The sequence below is a fragment of the Apostichopus japonicus genome, chromosome 3, assembly GCF_037975245.1.
Source record: "Apostichopus japonicus isolate 1M-3 chromosome 3, ASM3797524v1, whole genome shotgun sequence".
NCBI classification, from domain to species: Eukaryota; Metazoa; Echinodermata; class Holothuroidea; order Aspidochirotida; family Stichopodidae; genus Apostichopus; species Apostichopus japonicus.
The window spans coordinates 26,808,265-26,821,798 of record NC_092563.1 but is presented as its reverse complement, the minus strand read 5'-3'; the positions used below and the strand labels follow the sequence as shown (position 1 = coordinate 26,821,798).

Below are 13,534 nucleotides of genomic sequence, written 5' to 3'. Positions count from 1 at the left end.
GAGTCGGCGGTTGGTCGGAGAACTACTCCAGAAAAATCTTATTTTTCAATGTGCTCAACAGGCGATGAAGGCAGATAACTTTATCATGACTGTAACGTGTTTAGCTAACCTAATGAGGTGTGTACCCCGAGTTAGAAAAGGTGTACGTACACGTGGTTGGGGTGTGGTGGGGGGGGGGCAGAGATGGAGAACAAAAACAATCCCTGCCTTACTGTCAAAGGTGTTCCTACGACCATTGTTGTAAACCAGTTAATATCAAAACTACTGACTCATTTCAGGATCTAGATTTTATTATAAATTTTCTGCACCTTCCAAATTACATTGGCCTGCATTGACCTTATCCAAATGAGAAATAAAAGAAACTCTTTCAATGTGACAGTAAATCTTCTTGGCGCATGAACATAACTGACCATTGTAACTCTGTATGCATATTGGTATATAGTTGGTGACGACACTTAATGATTTCTTTCTTTTGTTTCCACATGAAATTTCCACATGAAAAGGAATATGAATAAAAACTTCACCCCCTCAGACCCCCCCCCCTTCTCCCGCAGTGTAATTGACAATGCAGTATAGCCACTTAAAGTAACAACATTTTAACGTCATTAGGAGTTCGAATCAACTCAAATACTGAAATATAGGCATCGCGTCTGTATACCTGATAAGGTACAAACTGAAGCCCCCCCCCCTTACCCACGTCCATTTTGGAAGTTGTGGAGCCGGGGTGCAGGGGATTGGGAGGCTCATGTTGACCCCAAAAATGGTTTAGAAGGTAAACGAAACTCGGTTTAGAAAGCCGTCGATGTTTGACTTGCAGTTTTAAATCGAATCAGGAATCTGAAATGGTAATATAGTCTACAATATATCATATTTCGGCGCTACCCAGCTTATTACTATTGACTTATATAAGTATCTAATTCCCAAGTCAAGAAAGCAAACAACACTGAAGACGTTCCCATTTTGAAGAAGGTCACCATTTACAGTCTCACAAATCTTCAAGTTAGAATAAATATTTACTTCCCTTAAAGCAAGAAAACTATAGGGTTTAGTTCTTTGACAAGAATTTAAATCTATTAGGTATATGCAAAAGCATCTCAATATATTACGACTTATGATGGCTTTCTGATGTGAGTCGTATAATTCATAATTTTGCTTGCAAAATGTTGAATTGACGAGATTTCTTAGTTTCTTAGTGACCAGTTTATCACTGTGCTGCCAATAGTTCAATTGATGGCATTTGATAAATGATTTTTTCGCCGTCATTTTAAAACCAACAAAATGTTGAATTTCATGCTTCTTAGAATTAAGAATTTTGACATTTTGTCGTAAATTGTTTCTATATTAACCGAACAATTACTAATTTTGTTGAAAATTGTTACTATATTAACATATGCACCAGTTTGGCGTTTAAAAAATTAATTTTGTTTCTGGTGGTGGACCCCAGACTCCCCTACATAGGGGTCGGCCACAATAAACCAAGTGCAGCCACCCAACCCCTCTTCATAAAATCTTTCCAATAGTTGAGGCTATATATATCGATGACCGCATTTGCGGAAATGTCTAACCTCTATCATATAGCCTTTTATCGCCTTATTTTGTGGTTTCACTGTTAGCTCTAGAATCATGTTGCACTTTCTTTGCGGTGTCACCATCTTGAGAAATAAATAGCCTGGTTTTGTGGTGAAGTGAACAATGGTACAGAATAAGAAGAACATGGATATAAGGAGTCGACATTATTGCCTTCTGACACAAGACACCATCAACAGAGGATCGCTTGACATCGAGAATCTAAACAAGAGCTTAAGTTTCAACAATCTTTCGCAGATTCACCGTCAAAAAAAAAAAACACACAAGGTAAGATTTTGACTTCATTTTATATTGAATTTGACTTTGTTATTATTATTATTATTATGATCATTATTATTATTATAATAATTTTCTTTTATAATTTTTTTCTATGGCACTATTTTATACTTCTTACCCTATGTTTTAAATTTTAATGGATGTATTGACTATGTCCAGCGTCAGAATATGAGACTAATATGAGACACATATTTGCTTAAGTTTTTCCCAATGTATGTAAAAAGAGATTTTGGAGAAGTCTTGGAACATATTGAACTTGAAAGTATATCTTCCTGTTTCTTTCTATTTTGTTGGTGAAATTGTATACTCAAGGCACCAGAGCGTCTTTCTTTAGTGTAAAACGTTTCAATGCGCACGTTAATTAAAATCCCATTTAAGACCGAACCTGAAATATAAGGTGACATAAGAGACAAATTTCAAGATTTTTTTGATATGTGGTTCTACTGATCTTTTAACGTCTTCTTTGGTTTTCAAAATGTTCAATGTATTTATTTCAACCATAAGTCTAGACTGCTCCTTTAAAATAACTTGAACTAATTGGTTGTCTATAACTTGGTTGAAACAATGTTCCTAAGCATACTCGTTGGGATAAAGTATTGCTTTTTGAGAATTTGCTTGCATTGAAGTAGGTAGTACGCCTGCTATTATTTATACATTTATGATATTTTTTTTATCTCATGCTATTCATACCTAATGTTATTATAATTAATTATCAACAGTTTATTATTCGTATCACATTTAGTACTTACTTTGATGGTATACATTGTGTCGCCTGTTTTGCATTGCAGTTGCCATGGATACTGTTTTCCTCGTAGTCGTCACGTGCCTGAGCTTCCTAAAGTTGTCTATGGGCCAATTTCCAAACTTTAATCCACAAGAGAGAAACCTCACAGTAAAAGGTAGGATCTTGATTCTTTAGAACTAAGTCTATGTAAATGCAGAATCTTGATTCTTGATTCTTTAGAACTAACTCTATGTAAAGGTAGCATCTTGATTCTTTAGAACTAACTCTATGTAAAGGATAAACAGTTAACGCTTTTGCATATAATCTTCATTTCAAAAAATCTTCAAAATATATTACCAAATTATATTCATCAGACTCAGTCATATTTATTCATTCATTCATTCATTCATTCATTCATTCATTTATATTTGTTTTAATCACGTATTGTGTACATAGACTAAGTACGAAAAGTACATCAAAGTTAAAGGGGAGTAAACTAAATATTCTTGAGGGCTTAACAAATAGAATACTGCCTGAATGAAAAGCATAAAAGGAAAGAAGAAAGAAATAACCGTGGCCTTATAATAAATACACGGCTTGATATATGATAATACAATAGCCCTTGGTACAAAACTTGCAAGAATTAAGTTCTGTGAAGTGTGAAGTGTGAACGTGGATACAAATTATTGTTATTGCCCGAGTTAATTTTTCGACAATTCCGTCGATATTTAAAGGATAACCTTAGGCTGAGTTTTAGCCTTGATGTGCTATAGACCAGTAATAATAGGAGGAAGATCAGCAAAAGTTATGTTTGTTTGTTATAAATAAAAAGGTTTTCAAGATATTCAGATTTAATATATGCTAAATGTCTGTAGTGCTCCTTTTAACGATAAATTGATGTTGATATCGGTTCCTAAATGTAAATGTGAATAAAGATCCATTGTTTTAGAAAGTCCAACTTGATATTGACAACACAACAACCGTGTATGATTATGATTACGATTACGATTACGATTATGATTATGATTATTGATGACTTCCGCGCAGGTTTCCCTAATGTAAATTAGCAGATCTGTTTACCTGATGAATGAATTATTTGGATTCGAAAGGCATATGCTTGACTCTTTGCTAGATTTCAAACCAACTTGTAAGATGAGTTTAATGTTCCTGTAGATATTACCCCTTGTATAGAAAACTATCAAATGATGACAATAACATCTGCAACCCAGTTTTTTATACGTTCATCAGGTGTGATTCCATAACCCCCCCCCCCCTCCTTCCGCGCCCTCTCCCCAACCACACGCTCACCTACTCTCCCGGGCTCACTATAACACCTATAGATATATACCTGAGGTAGCCTATAGGATTCATATAACATTAACGAAGCCTAAACTTGTCAGTGTTATATATTACATTGTTTCATGCTATAACTCTCTCAATCTCTTCCTATAACATAGGAAACTGCCAAAGCTGTACTGGATCCACATATGAGATACCCTGTTTCGGTGACAGCAATTGCTGTATCTATTCATTATATTTATGTGATTCCATCATTGACTGTCCAAATGGCTTCGACGAACATCCTGCTTGGTGCGCCAGCAAATGGGAAGGTCAGTATAAGTAGACAGTGGTACGGTCACTATTGTTGTTTGCACTGATGTCAAGTAGCATGCAATGTATACTCCACCCCCCACCCTTCAACACCAACTCACCCCCACCCGTATAGATGCGCAAATCGTTTGTAGCTATAGTAACTATGCCGCTTTCTCCTATAGAATGTTGTATTCGTATGGGACGTTACCTTATTACAGTAATATAATAACTTGTTTTTAATTGTAAATTAGTAGATAATGTTTACCGGGCGAGTTCATGATTTTGGATTCGAAAGGTATATGCTTGACTCTTTCAGTCTGAACACACACGTACAGACAGACACAGAAAGAGAGACAGAGAGACAAATGAAATTCTTTACCCGAAAAACGAAATAAGCCCATATCATTTAAAACGCAAAAATATTAATTATTTATATTTTATAATTATAGTTACAGCAACGTTAAGACTGGTTTCACCTTTACAGTTTGCACAGTATAATAATGTCTTTCCCATCGTTTCTAAGATATAGCTCGTCAAATTATTGGGAAACATCCTTCGTTCGTCAATGATGCTAAGTAACCACACGCAAGCTTTATTCGCCGATATGTAAGCCAACTTAGAGTGCCCTATGTACGTAAAAGACTAATATAGTAACGGCAACGGTATCAGGTGATTCGCGCGCAGTATGATAGGGCCATATCACGCTTAACTATCTCCCTCAATCCGTCGCCCATACCCCGGCCTTGTTCTTAATATAAACTTATTCTTCGGTTCATTATTTACGTTTTTCGTATTTGTTTTATTTCCTCAGCGACTTGTGACATTGAAGAGAAATTTAATTTTATCAAACCCTTTGAACTTGCTCAATGTGATGACGGAATGTGTATAACGGAGTGTGACGTATGTGATGGTTATTATCTTGATTGTACAGACGGCTCTGACGAAGACCCAGAACTCTGTAACCCGGACTCCAGGCCAGCAATCCAGGGCGACTGCACCCAGTTTCGTCGGGAATACCCGATCCCAGACGAATAATAAACCAGTAATAAATTGTAACCGAAAAGTAGACAAATAAATAAACAAAAAAAATAAACAAATAAATAAATACATAATCATATTCTGTAATTATTTTTTGCAGTGTACTATGAATGACGTGCAGGTGGTTGGATGTATGTATGTGTGTGTGTGTGTGGGGGGGGGGTACACGGACGTTGTTTGGTCCCTGTCGTCTGAAGACTGTTTTATTTGGAAGAGGGAATGGGAAGAGAGAATTTGAAGTCTAACTAGTTAGGGTGTGTGTATGTGGAGGGGGGGGGGGTATGTCCCCTTTCTCTTTTATTTTGGATGTGGATGTTTCTTCTCCTCGAACACAGAGGGTCACTTTTGCTTCAAGAGCAATAAGTGTATTTGGCGCCGATCAATGGAATAAATTACCTAACCATGTCAAACAATCTGAGAATCTTGCAATTTTTAAAAGAAAACTCAAAACATATTTATTTCTTGGCTAATCACTAATATACTCAATTTTTCAATTTTTCAATATTTGTATTTATTATTATATATTATATTATTTATATTTATTATATTTCATATTTTTGAATTTTCTTTGAGATTTTATTTAACATTTTGCATTTTCTATTTTTCTCTTTGATTTTCATAACAATTGTATATTTTTGTACATTCATCTAGTACATTTTTCTACGCCATTTGATATCTTATTTTCTTGTGAATGGTTTATTCTTTCTTTGTATTTTGTTGTTAAGCGCAACCGAAAACTTTGTTGGGGTTGCGCTATATGAAATTCAATAAATAATAATAATAATACCAAGCACTGATCTTTAATAAAGCTATAATGAAGTCCAAAATTACCTTATATCAATTATTCCTTAACAGTTTAAATTTGTGATAACTTATTTAAGGTATTTCTAAGAGGAATATATTGCAGATAATTTAGAGTTCTTTCATATACAAATATTGAGATAGAACATGAACGCAGCAGGAACAGATATGAAAATGGCCCATGGATTGTTGAAAAATGCAAGATGTACAACAAGTTCCCAATTCTGACGACAAATATTACCCCTCCCCAACCCTGGGGATGTTCATGATCATTGTTGAACAATAACGAAAGGACACAGACCAGCAAATGACCAGCTTTTGGATATTTACAATAATCTCTGTTAGGTTGCTGATTCGTTTGATGTGATCTTTTACCCAACTTCAAACGGTCAATTGGGCCCTCTATAACCGTACATATATGTATAGGTAGAACGCCTAACACTCGTCACGTGAATGGATAACGCACTCTTCGGCAAAACGGACAAGGCTCCTCCCCTCCCCACCCCCCCTCCCCTTCTCCCCGCCTCCTCGTGCTCTGATCACGGCTGAATTATATGTATGAGTCTCATTCGCGATCTTGATGACTGCCATGCATATATATATATATATATATATATATATATATATATATATATATATATATATATATATATATTCCCAGGGAGAAACTGCTTCTAAGTCAGCATAGGGAGTTTAAAGAGCATCGTGTTCCATTCGTCATTACACACAGCGATCAGGTCGATCCATTTATTAGGCTGGTCAAAAATGAATGGAACACGTTGAACTTGGGTGACGATATGGGTGACATTTTTATTTTTTTATCAACCCCCCTGTAGTTGCTATAAGACAACCTCACAGCCTACGTAACATCCCTGTAGGAGTCGTTTACCCCACACCGACACTCCCCAACCCAAGGGGATTATTAAATGTGGTAAACCCCGGTGAAAGGTCTGTCATCACATGATGACGGACCCTGATATTCAGCTCTCTCCTTCAGGGGTGTGTTTATTTCCAGGTCCTTACAATTGTGACACTCCCTTTGTGATATATCTTATCACTTGTGTTCTCTGTCCCGATATACAATACATTGGCCAAACCAAGGGCTGCGGAAGCACTTTTAATCTGGGGGGGGGGGGGGCACCGACATTAAAGGGCACTTTGCAGAAATTCGATTGCACTGATGCAGCCTTATATTTAGTACGTTACCCTTTATAACTCTTATTGTATTATCTTATATGCGTATACACATCACTCCATCAAGGCCCCCCCCCCCCCTCAAAGAAAATATGCATACTAGTACTGTAATATCCAATGTGCAAATTGGGAAACAAGTTTTCTTTTGAGACAAAATGAGGTGATATCATGCTTGTTGCTAGTGTAGGAATCTTCCGAATTAGACATTATTTCTTGTTTATATCTTAACAATTTTTTCCATTCGAAATAGCATTGAGTTTGACCCACAGAAATTCATTAAAAGTCAGGGGCGTAGCAAAGATTTGCAAAGTTGTATGCACGACTATCTGAGCGGAGCGCCACCTTCGGTTGGCGTGGAGCGTAGAAGAAAATTTTTGGTTTTATAAACCCCTCAGATGGCCGCAAACGGCCTTTCCCAAGTGTTCATTCTGGTTCCCTAGCCTCTTGCTAACTTGAGACACCTCAATTTTTATGTAGAAAAAGGGCACATTTCTAACCTGAGGAAAAGTGGGGGGGGGGGGGGGGCACGTGCCTAGTGTGCCCACCCGGTTCCGCCGCCGTTGGGCCAAACCTTCACTCGCTTTCGTTTACCACTTAATAATCACAAAAGCACAATCAGACTCAACAAAGCCAGTTTTCCAGTGGCTGAACATTTTAATCTTCCACAACACAATATCGACTGTCTTAAGTTTGCCATACTCCTGGGTAATTTGTCTGACCATAATAAAAGAAACTTGAAGGAAGTCGAATTGATCCTTAAAGTACGTTCACACTGTCATGGTCTCAATAGGGATATGGCTTTTCTTTCCGGGTTCAAGCACTTTGAGAAGTCTGGGGCTTACGGTGGACTAACGTGATTTCAATCACTCTTTATACACCTGACGAAGGGTGTCCGAAAATTTGTGTAGCGTTTAGTTATTCTATTCTAAATATTATGTTGGATTTAAAGGCATTACATGTTGTCCTCATCTTTTCTACTATTATTTCTACCCAACACGTGGAACATTTCATCATGCGTATATATATATGTATATATATATATATATATATATATATATATATATATATATATGAGACTCATACATATAATTCAGCCGTGATCAGAGCACGAGGAGGCGGGGAGAAGGGGAGGGGGGGTGGGGAGGGGAGGAGCCTTGTCCGTTTTGCCGAAGAGTGCGTTATCCATTCACGTGACGAGTGTTGGGCGTTCTACCTTTACATATGTACGGTTATAGAGGGCCCAACTGACCGTTTGAAGTTGGATAAATTATCACATCAAACGGAGCAGCAAACTAACAGAGATTGTAATTATCCAAAAGCCAGTCATTTGCTGGTCTGTGTCCTTTCGTTATAGTTCAACAATGATCATGGACATCCCCAGGGTTGGGGAGGGGTAATATGTGTCGTCAGAATTGGGACCTTGTTGTACATCTTGCATTTTTCAACAATCCATGGGCCATTTTCATATCTGTTCCTGCTACGTTCATGTTCTATCTCAATATTTGTATATGAAAGAAATCTAAATTATCTGCAATATATTCCTCTTAGAAATACCTTAAATAAGTTATCACAAACTTAAACTGTTAAGGAATAATTGATATAAGGTAATTTTGGACTTCACTATAGCTTTATTAAAGATCAGTGCTTGGTATTATTATTATTATTTATTGAATTTCATATAGCGCAACCCCAACAAAGTTTTCGGTTGCGCTTAACAACAAAATACAAAGAAAGAATAAACCATTCAGAAGGAAATAAGATATCAAATGGCGTAGAAAAATGTACTAGATGAATGTACAAAAATATACAATTGTTATGAACATCAAAGAGAAAAATAGAAAATGCAAAATGTTAAATAAAATCTCAAAGAAAATTCAAAAATATGAATTATAATGAATACAAATATTGAAAATTTGAAAAATTGAGTATATTAGTGATTAGCCAGGAAATAAATATGTTTTGAGTTTTCTTTTAATAATTGCAAGATTCTCAGATTGTTTGACATGGTTAGGTAATTTATTCCATTGATCAGCGCCAAATACACTTATTGCTCTTGAAGCAAAAGTGACCCTCTGTGTTCGAGGAGAAGAAACATCCACATCCAAAATAAAAGAGAAAGGGGACATACCCCCCCCCCTCCACATACACACACCCTAACTAGTTAGACTTCAAATTCTCTGTTCCCATTCCCTCTTCCAAATAAAACAGTCTTCAGAGGACAGGGACCAAACAACGTCCGTGTACCCCCCCCCCCCCCCACACACACACACACATACATCCAACCTCCTTCACGTCATTCATAGTACACTGCAAACAATAATTACAGAATATGATTATGTATTTATTTATTTGTTTATTTTTTTGTTAATTTATTTGTCTACTTTTCGGTTAAAATTTATTACTGGTTTATTATTCGTCTGGGATAGGGTATCCCTGACGAAACTGGGTGCAGTCGCCCTGGATTGCTGGCCTGGAGTCCGAGTTACAGAGTTCTGGGTCTTCGTCAGAGCCGTCTGTACAATCAAGATAATAACCATCACATACGTCACACTCCGTTATACACATTCCGTCATCACATTGAGCAAGTTCAAAGGGTTTGACATGATTAAATTTCGCTTCCTTGTCACAAGTCGCTGAGGAAATAAAACAAATACGAAAAACGTAAAATAATGAACCGAAGAATAAGTTTATATTAAGAACAAGGCCGGGGTATGGGCGACGGATTGAGGGGGATAGTTAAGCGTGATATGGCCCTACCATACTGCGCGCGAATCACCTGATACCGTTGCCATGACTACATTAGTCTTTTACGTACATGGGCACTCTAAGTAGGCTTACGTATCGGCGAATAAAGCTTGCGTGTGGTTACTTAGCATCATTGACGAACGAAGGATGTTTCCTAATAATTTGACGAGCTATTTCTTAGAAACGATGGGAAAGACATTATTATACTGTGCAAACTGTTTAGGTGAAACCGGTCTTAACGTTGCTATAACGTGAATTAATATTTTTGCGTTTTATATGATATGGGCTGATTTCATTTTTCGGGTAAAGGATTTCATTTGTCTCTCTCTCTCTCTTTCTGTGTCTGTCTGTGTGTGTGTATGTGTGTGGATGTGTGTGTGTTCAGACTGATCAGGTTGCTAGAATGAATGCGAATGAAACGTGAAACGTCATACTTAACTATACAAAGGGCGATATCGAAATTGACGTTAGATCTATCTTACAAGTTCGTTTGAAATCTAGCAAAGAGTCAAGCATATACCTTTCGAATCCAAAATCATGAACTCGCCCGGTAAACATTATCTACTAATTTACAATTAAAAACAAGTTATTATATTACTGTAATAAGGTAACGTCCCATACGAATGCAACATTCTATAGGAGAAAGCGGCATAGTTACTATAGCTACAAACGATTTGCGCATCTATACGGGTGGGGGTGAGTTGGTGTTGAAGGGTGGGGGGTGGAGTATACATTGCATGCTACTTGACATCAGTGCAAACAACAATAGTGACCGTACCACTGTCTACTTACTTTTCCATATGTTGGCGCAGATATGAGGTTGTTCGTCGAAGCCATTTGGACAGTCAATGATGGTATCACAGAAATATGATGAATAGATACAGCAATTGCTGTCACCGAAACAGGGTATCTCATATGTGGATCCAGTACAGCTTTGGCAGTTTCCTATGTTATAGGAAGAGAGTGAGAGAGTTATAGCATGAAACAATGTAATATATAACACTGACAAGTTTAGGCTTCGTTAATGTTATATGAATCCTATAGGCTACCTCATGTATATATCTATAGGTGTTATAGTGAGCCCGGGAGAGTAGGTGAGCGTGTGGTTGGGGAGAGGGCGCGGAAGGAGGGGGGGGGGGGGTATGGAATCACACCTGATGAACGTATAAAAAACTGGGTTGCAGATGCTATTGTCATCATTTGATAGTTTTCTATACAAGGGGTGATATCTACAGGAACATTAAACTCATCTTACAAGTTTGTTTGAAATCTAGCAAAGAGTCAAGCATATGCCTTTCGAATCTAAATAATTTATTCATCAGGTAAACAGATCTGCTAATTTACATTAGGGAAACCTGGGCGGAAGTCATCAATAATCATAATCATAATCATAATCATAATCGTAATCGTAATCATAATCATACAAGGTTGTTGTGTTGTCAATATCAAGTTGGACTTTCTAAAACAATGGATCTTTATTCACATTTACATTTAGGAACCGATATCAACATCAATTTATCGTTAAAAGGAGCACTACAGACATTTAGCATATATTAAATCTGAATATCTTGAAAACCTTTTTATTTATAACAAACAAACATAACTTTTGCTGATCTTCCTCCTATTATTACTGGTCTATAGCACATCAAGGCTAAAACTCAGCCTAAGGTTATCCTTTAAATATCGACGGAATTGTCGAAAAATTAACTCGGGCAATAACAATAACTTGTATTCACGTTCACACTTCACACTTCACAGAACTTAATTCTTGCAAGTTTTGTACCAAGGGCTATTGTATTATCATATATCAAGCCGTGTATTTATTATAAGGCCACGGTTATTTCTTTCTTCTTTCTTTTTATGCTTTTCATTCAGGCAGTATTCTATTTGTTAAGCCCTCAAGAATATTTAGTTTACTTCCCTTTAACTTTGATGTACTTTTCGTACTTAGTCTATGTACACAATACGTGATTAAAACAAATATAAATGAATGAATGAATGAATAAATATGACTGAGTCTGATGCATATAATTTGGTAATATATTTTGAAGATTTTTTGAAATGAAGATTATATGCAAAAGCGTTAACTGTTTATCCTTTACATAGAGTTAGTTCTAAAGAATCAAGATGCTACCTTTACATAGAGTTAGTTCTAAAGAATCAAGATCCTACCTTTACAGAGAGTTATAGTTCTAAAGAATCAAGAATCAAGATTCTGCATTTACATAGACTTAGTTCTAAAGAATCAAGATCCTACCTTTTACTGTGAGGTTTCTCTCTTGTGGATTAAAGTTTGGAAATTGGCCCGTAGACAACTTTAGGAAGCTCAGGCACGTGACGACTACGAGGAAAACAGTATCCATGGCAACTGCAATGCAAAACAGGCGACACAATGTATACCATCAAAGTAAGTACTAAATGTGATACGAATAATAAACTGTTGATACTTAATTATAATAACATTAGGTATGAATAGCATGAGAGAAAAAAAATATCATAAATTTATAAATAATAGCAGCCGTACTACCTACTTCAATGCAAGCAAATTCTCAAAAAGCAATACTTTATCCCAACGAGTATGCTTAGGAACATTGTTTCAACCAAACTATAGACAACCAATTAGTTCAAGTTATTTTAAAGGAGCAGTCTAGACTTATGGTTGAAATAAATACATTGAACATTTTGAAAACCAAAGGAGACGTTAAAAGATCAGTAGAACCACATATCAAAAAAAATCTAGAAATTTCTGTCTTATGTCACCTTATATTTAAGGTTCGGTCTTAAATGGGATTTTAATTAACGTGCGAATTGAAACGTATACTACACTAAAGAAACACGCTCTGGTGCCTTGAGTATACAAATTCACTTCACTTCACAAAAAAAAACCAAAAAAAAAAAAAACAAGAAGATACTTTCAATTTCGATATGTTCCAAGACTTCTCCAAAATCTCTTTTTACATACATTGGGAAAAAACTTAAGCAAGTATGTGTAATTAGTCTCATATTCTGACGCTAAACATAGTCAATACATCATTAAAATTTAAAACATAGGGTAAGAAGTATAAAATAGTGCCATAGAAAAAAATTTATAAAAGATAATTATTATAATAATGTTGATAATAATAATAATAATAACAAAGTCAAATTCAACTTAAATAAAATCAATATAAAATGAAGTCAAAATCTTACCTTGTGTGTTGTTTTTTTTTGACGGTGAATCTGCGAAAGATTGTTGAAACTTAAGCTCTTGTTTAGCTTCTCGATGTCAAGCGATCCTCTGTTGATGGTGTCTTGTGTCAGAAGGCAATAATGTCGACTCCTTATATACATGTTCTTCTTATTCTGTACCATTGTTCACTTCACCACAAAACCAGGCTATTTATTTCTCAAGATGGTGACACAGCAAATAAAGTGCAACATGTTTCCAGAGCTAACAGTGAAACCACAAAATAAGGCGATAAAAGGCTATATGAGAGAGGTTCCGCATATGAGGTCATCGATATATATAGCCTCAACTATTGGAAAGATTTTATGAAGAGGGGTTGGGTGGCTGCACTTGGTTTATTGTGGCCGACC

The 13,534-nt window shown here is 36.2% G+C and overlaps 2 protein-coding genes across 2 annotated transcripts; one reads left to right on the top strand and one right to left on the bottom strand.

Annotated features, from left to right (window-relative positions):
* The first annotated feature begins 1,694 nt into the window (after positions 1-1,694).
* LOC139958590 (uncharacterized) lies at positions 1,695-6,045 on the top strand. Its single transcript, XM_071955751.1, has 4 exons — positions 1,695-1,854; positions 2,652-2,762; positions 4,045-4,197; positions 4,992-6,045. Exons 2-4 carry the CDS (start codon positions 2,657-2,659, stop codon positions 5,213-5,215), a joined length of 483 nt encoding a protein of 160 aa, XP_071811852.1. The 5' UTR covers positions 1,695-1,854; positions 2,652-2,656; the 3' UTR covers positions 5,216-6,045.
* Positions 6,046-8,821: 2,776 nt separating this feature from the next.
* On the bottom strand, positions 8,822-13,308 carry LOC139965673 (uncharacterized). The gene is made up of 4 exons (XM_071968282.1): positions 13,148-13,308; positions 12,216-12,326; positions 10,751-10,903; positions 8,822-9,846 (listed from the first exon to the last, which is right to left on the bottom strand). The coding sequence occupies exons 2-4, from the start codon at positions 12,319-12,321 to the stop codon at positions 9,623-9,625; spliced, it is 483 nt and encodes a 160-aa protein (XP_071824383.1). The 5' UTR covers positions 12,322-12,326; positions 13,148-13,308; the 3' UTR covers positions 8,822-9,622.
* Between the last annotated feature and the right edge of the window lie 226 nt (positions 13,309-13,534).

Excerpts from the sequence above, each read along its gene's own strand:
- LOC139958590 (XM_071955751.1), top strand. The coding sequence starts at position 2,657 with ATGGATACTGTTTTCCTCGTAGTCGTCACGTGCCTGAGCTTCCTAAAG. Across the intron at positions 2,763-4,044 it reads GAGAAACCTCACAGTAAAAG|GAAACTGCCAAAGCTGTACT; the intron begins GTAGGATCTTGA and ends CCTATAACATAG. Across the intron at positions 4,198-4,991 it reads GTGCGCCAGCAAATGGGAAG|CGACTTGTGACATTGAAGAG; the intron begins GTCAGTATAAGT and ends TTATTTCCTCAG.
- LOC139965673 (XM_071968282.1), bottom strand. The coding sequence starts at position 12,321 with ATGGATACTGTTTTCCTCGTAGTCGTCACGTGCCTGAGCTTCCTAAAG. Across the intron at positions 10,904-12,215 it reads GAGAAACCTCACAGTAAAAG|GAAACTGCCAAAGCTGTACT; the intron begins GTAGGATCTTGA and ends CCTATAACATAG. Across the intron at positions 9,847-10,750 it reads CTGCGCCAACATATGGAAAA|CGACTTGTGACAAGGAAGCG; the intron begins GTAAGTAGACAG and ends TTATTTCCTCAG.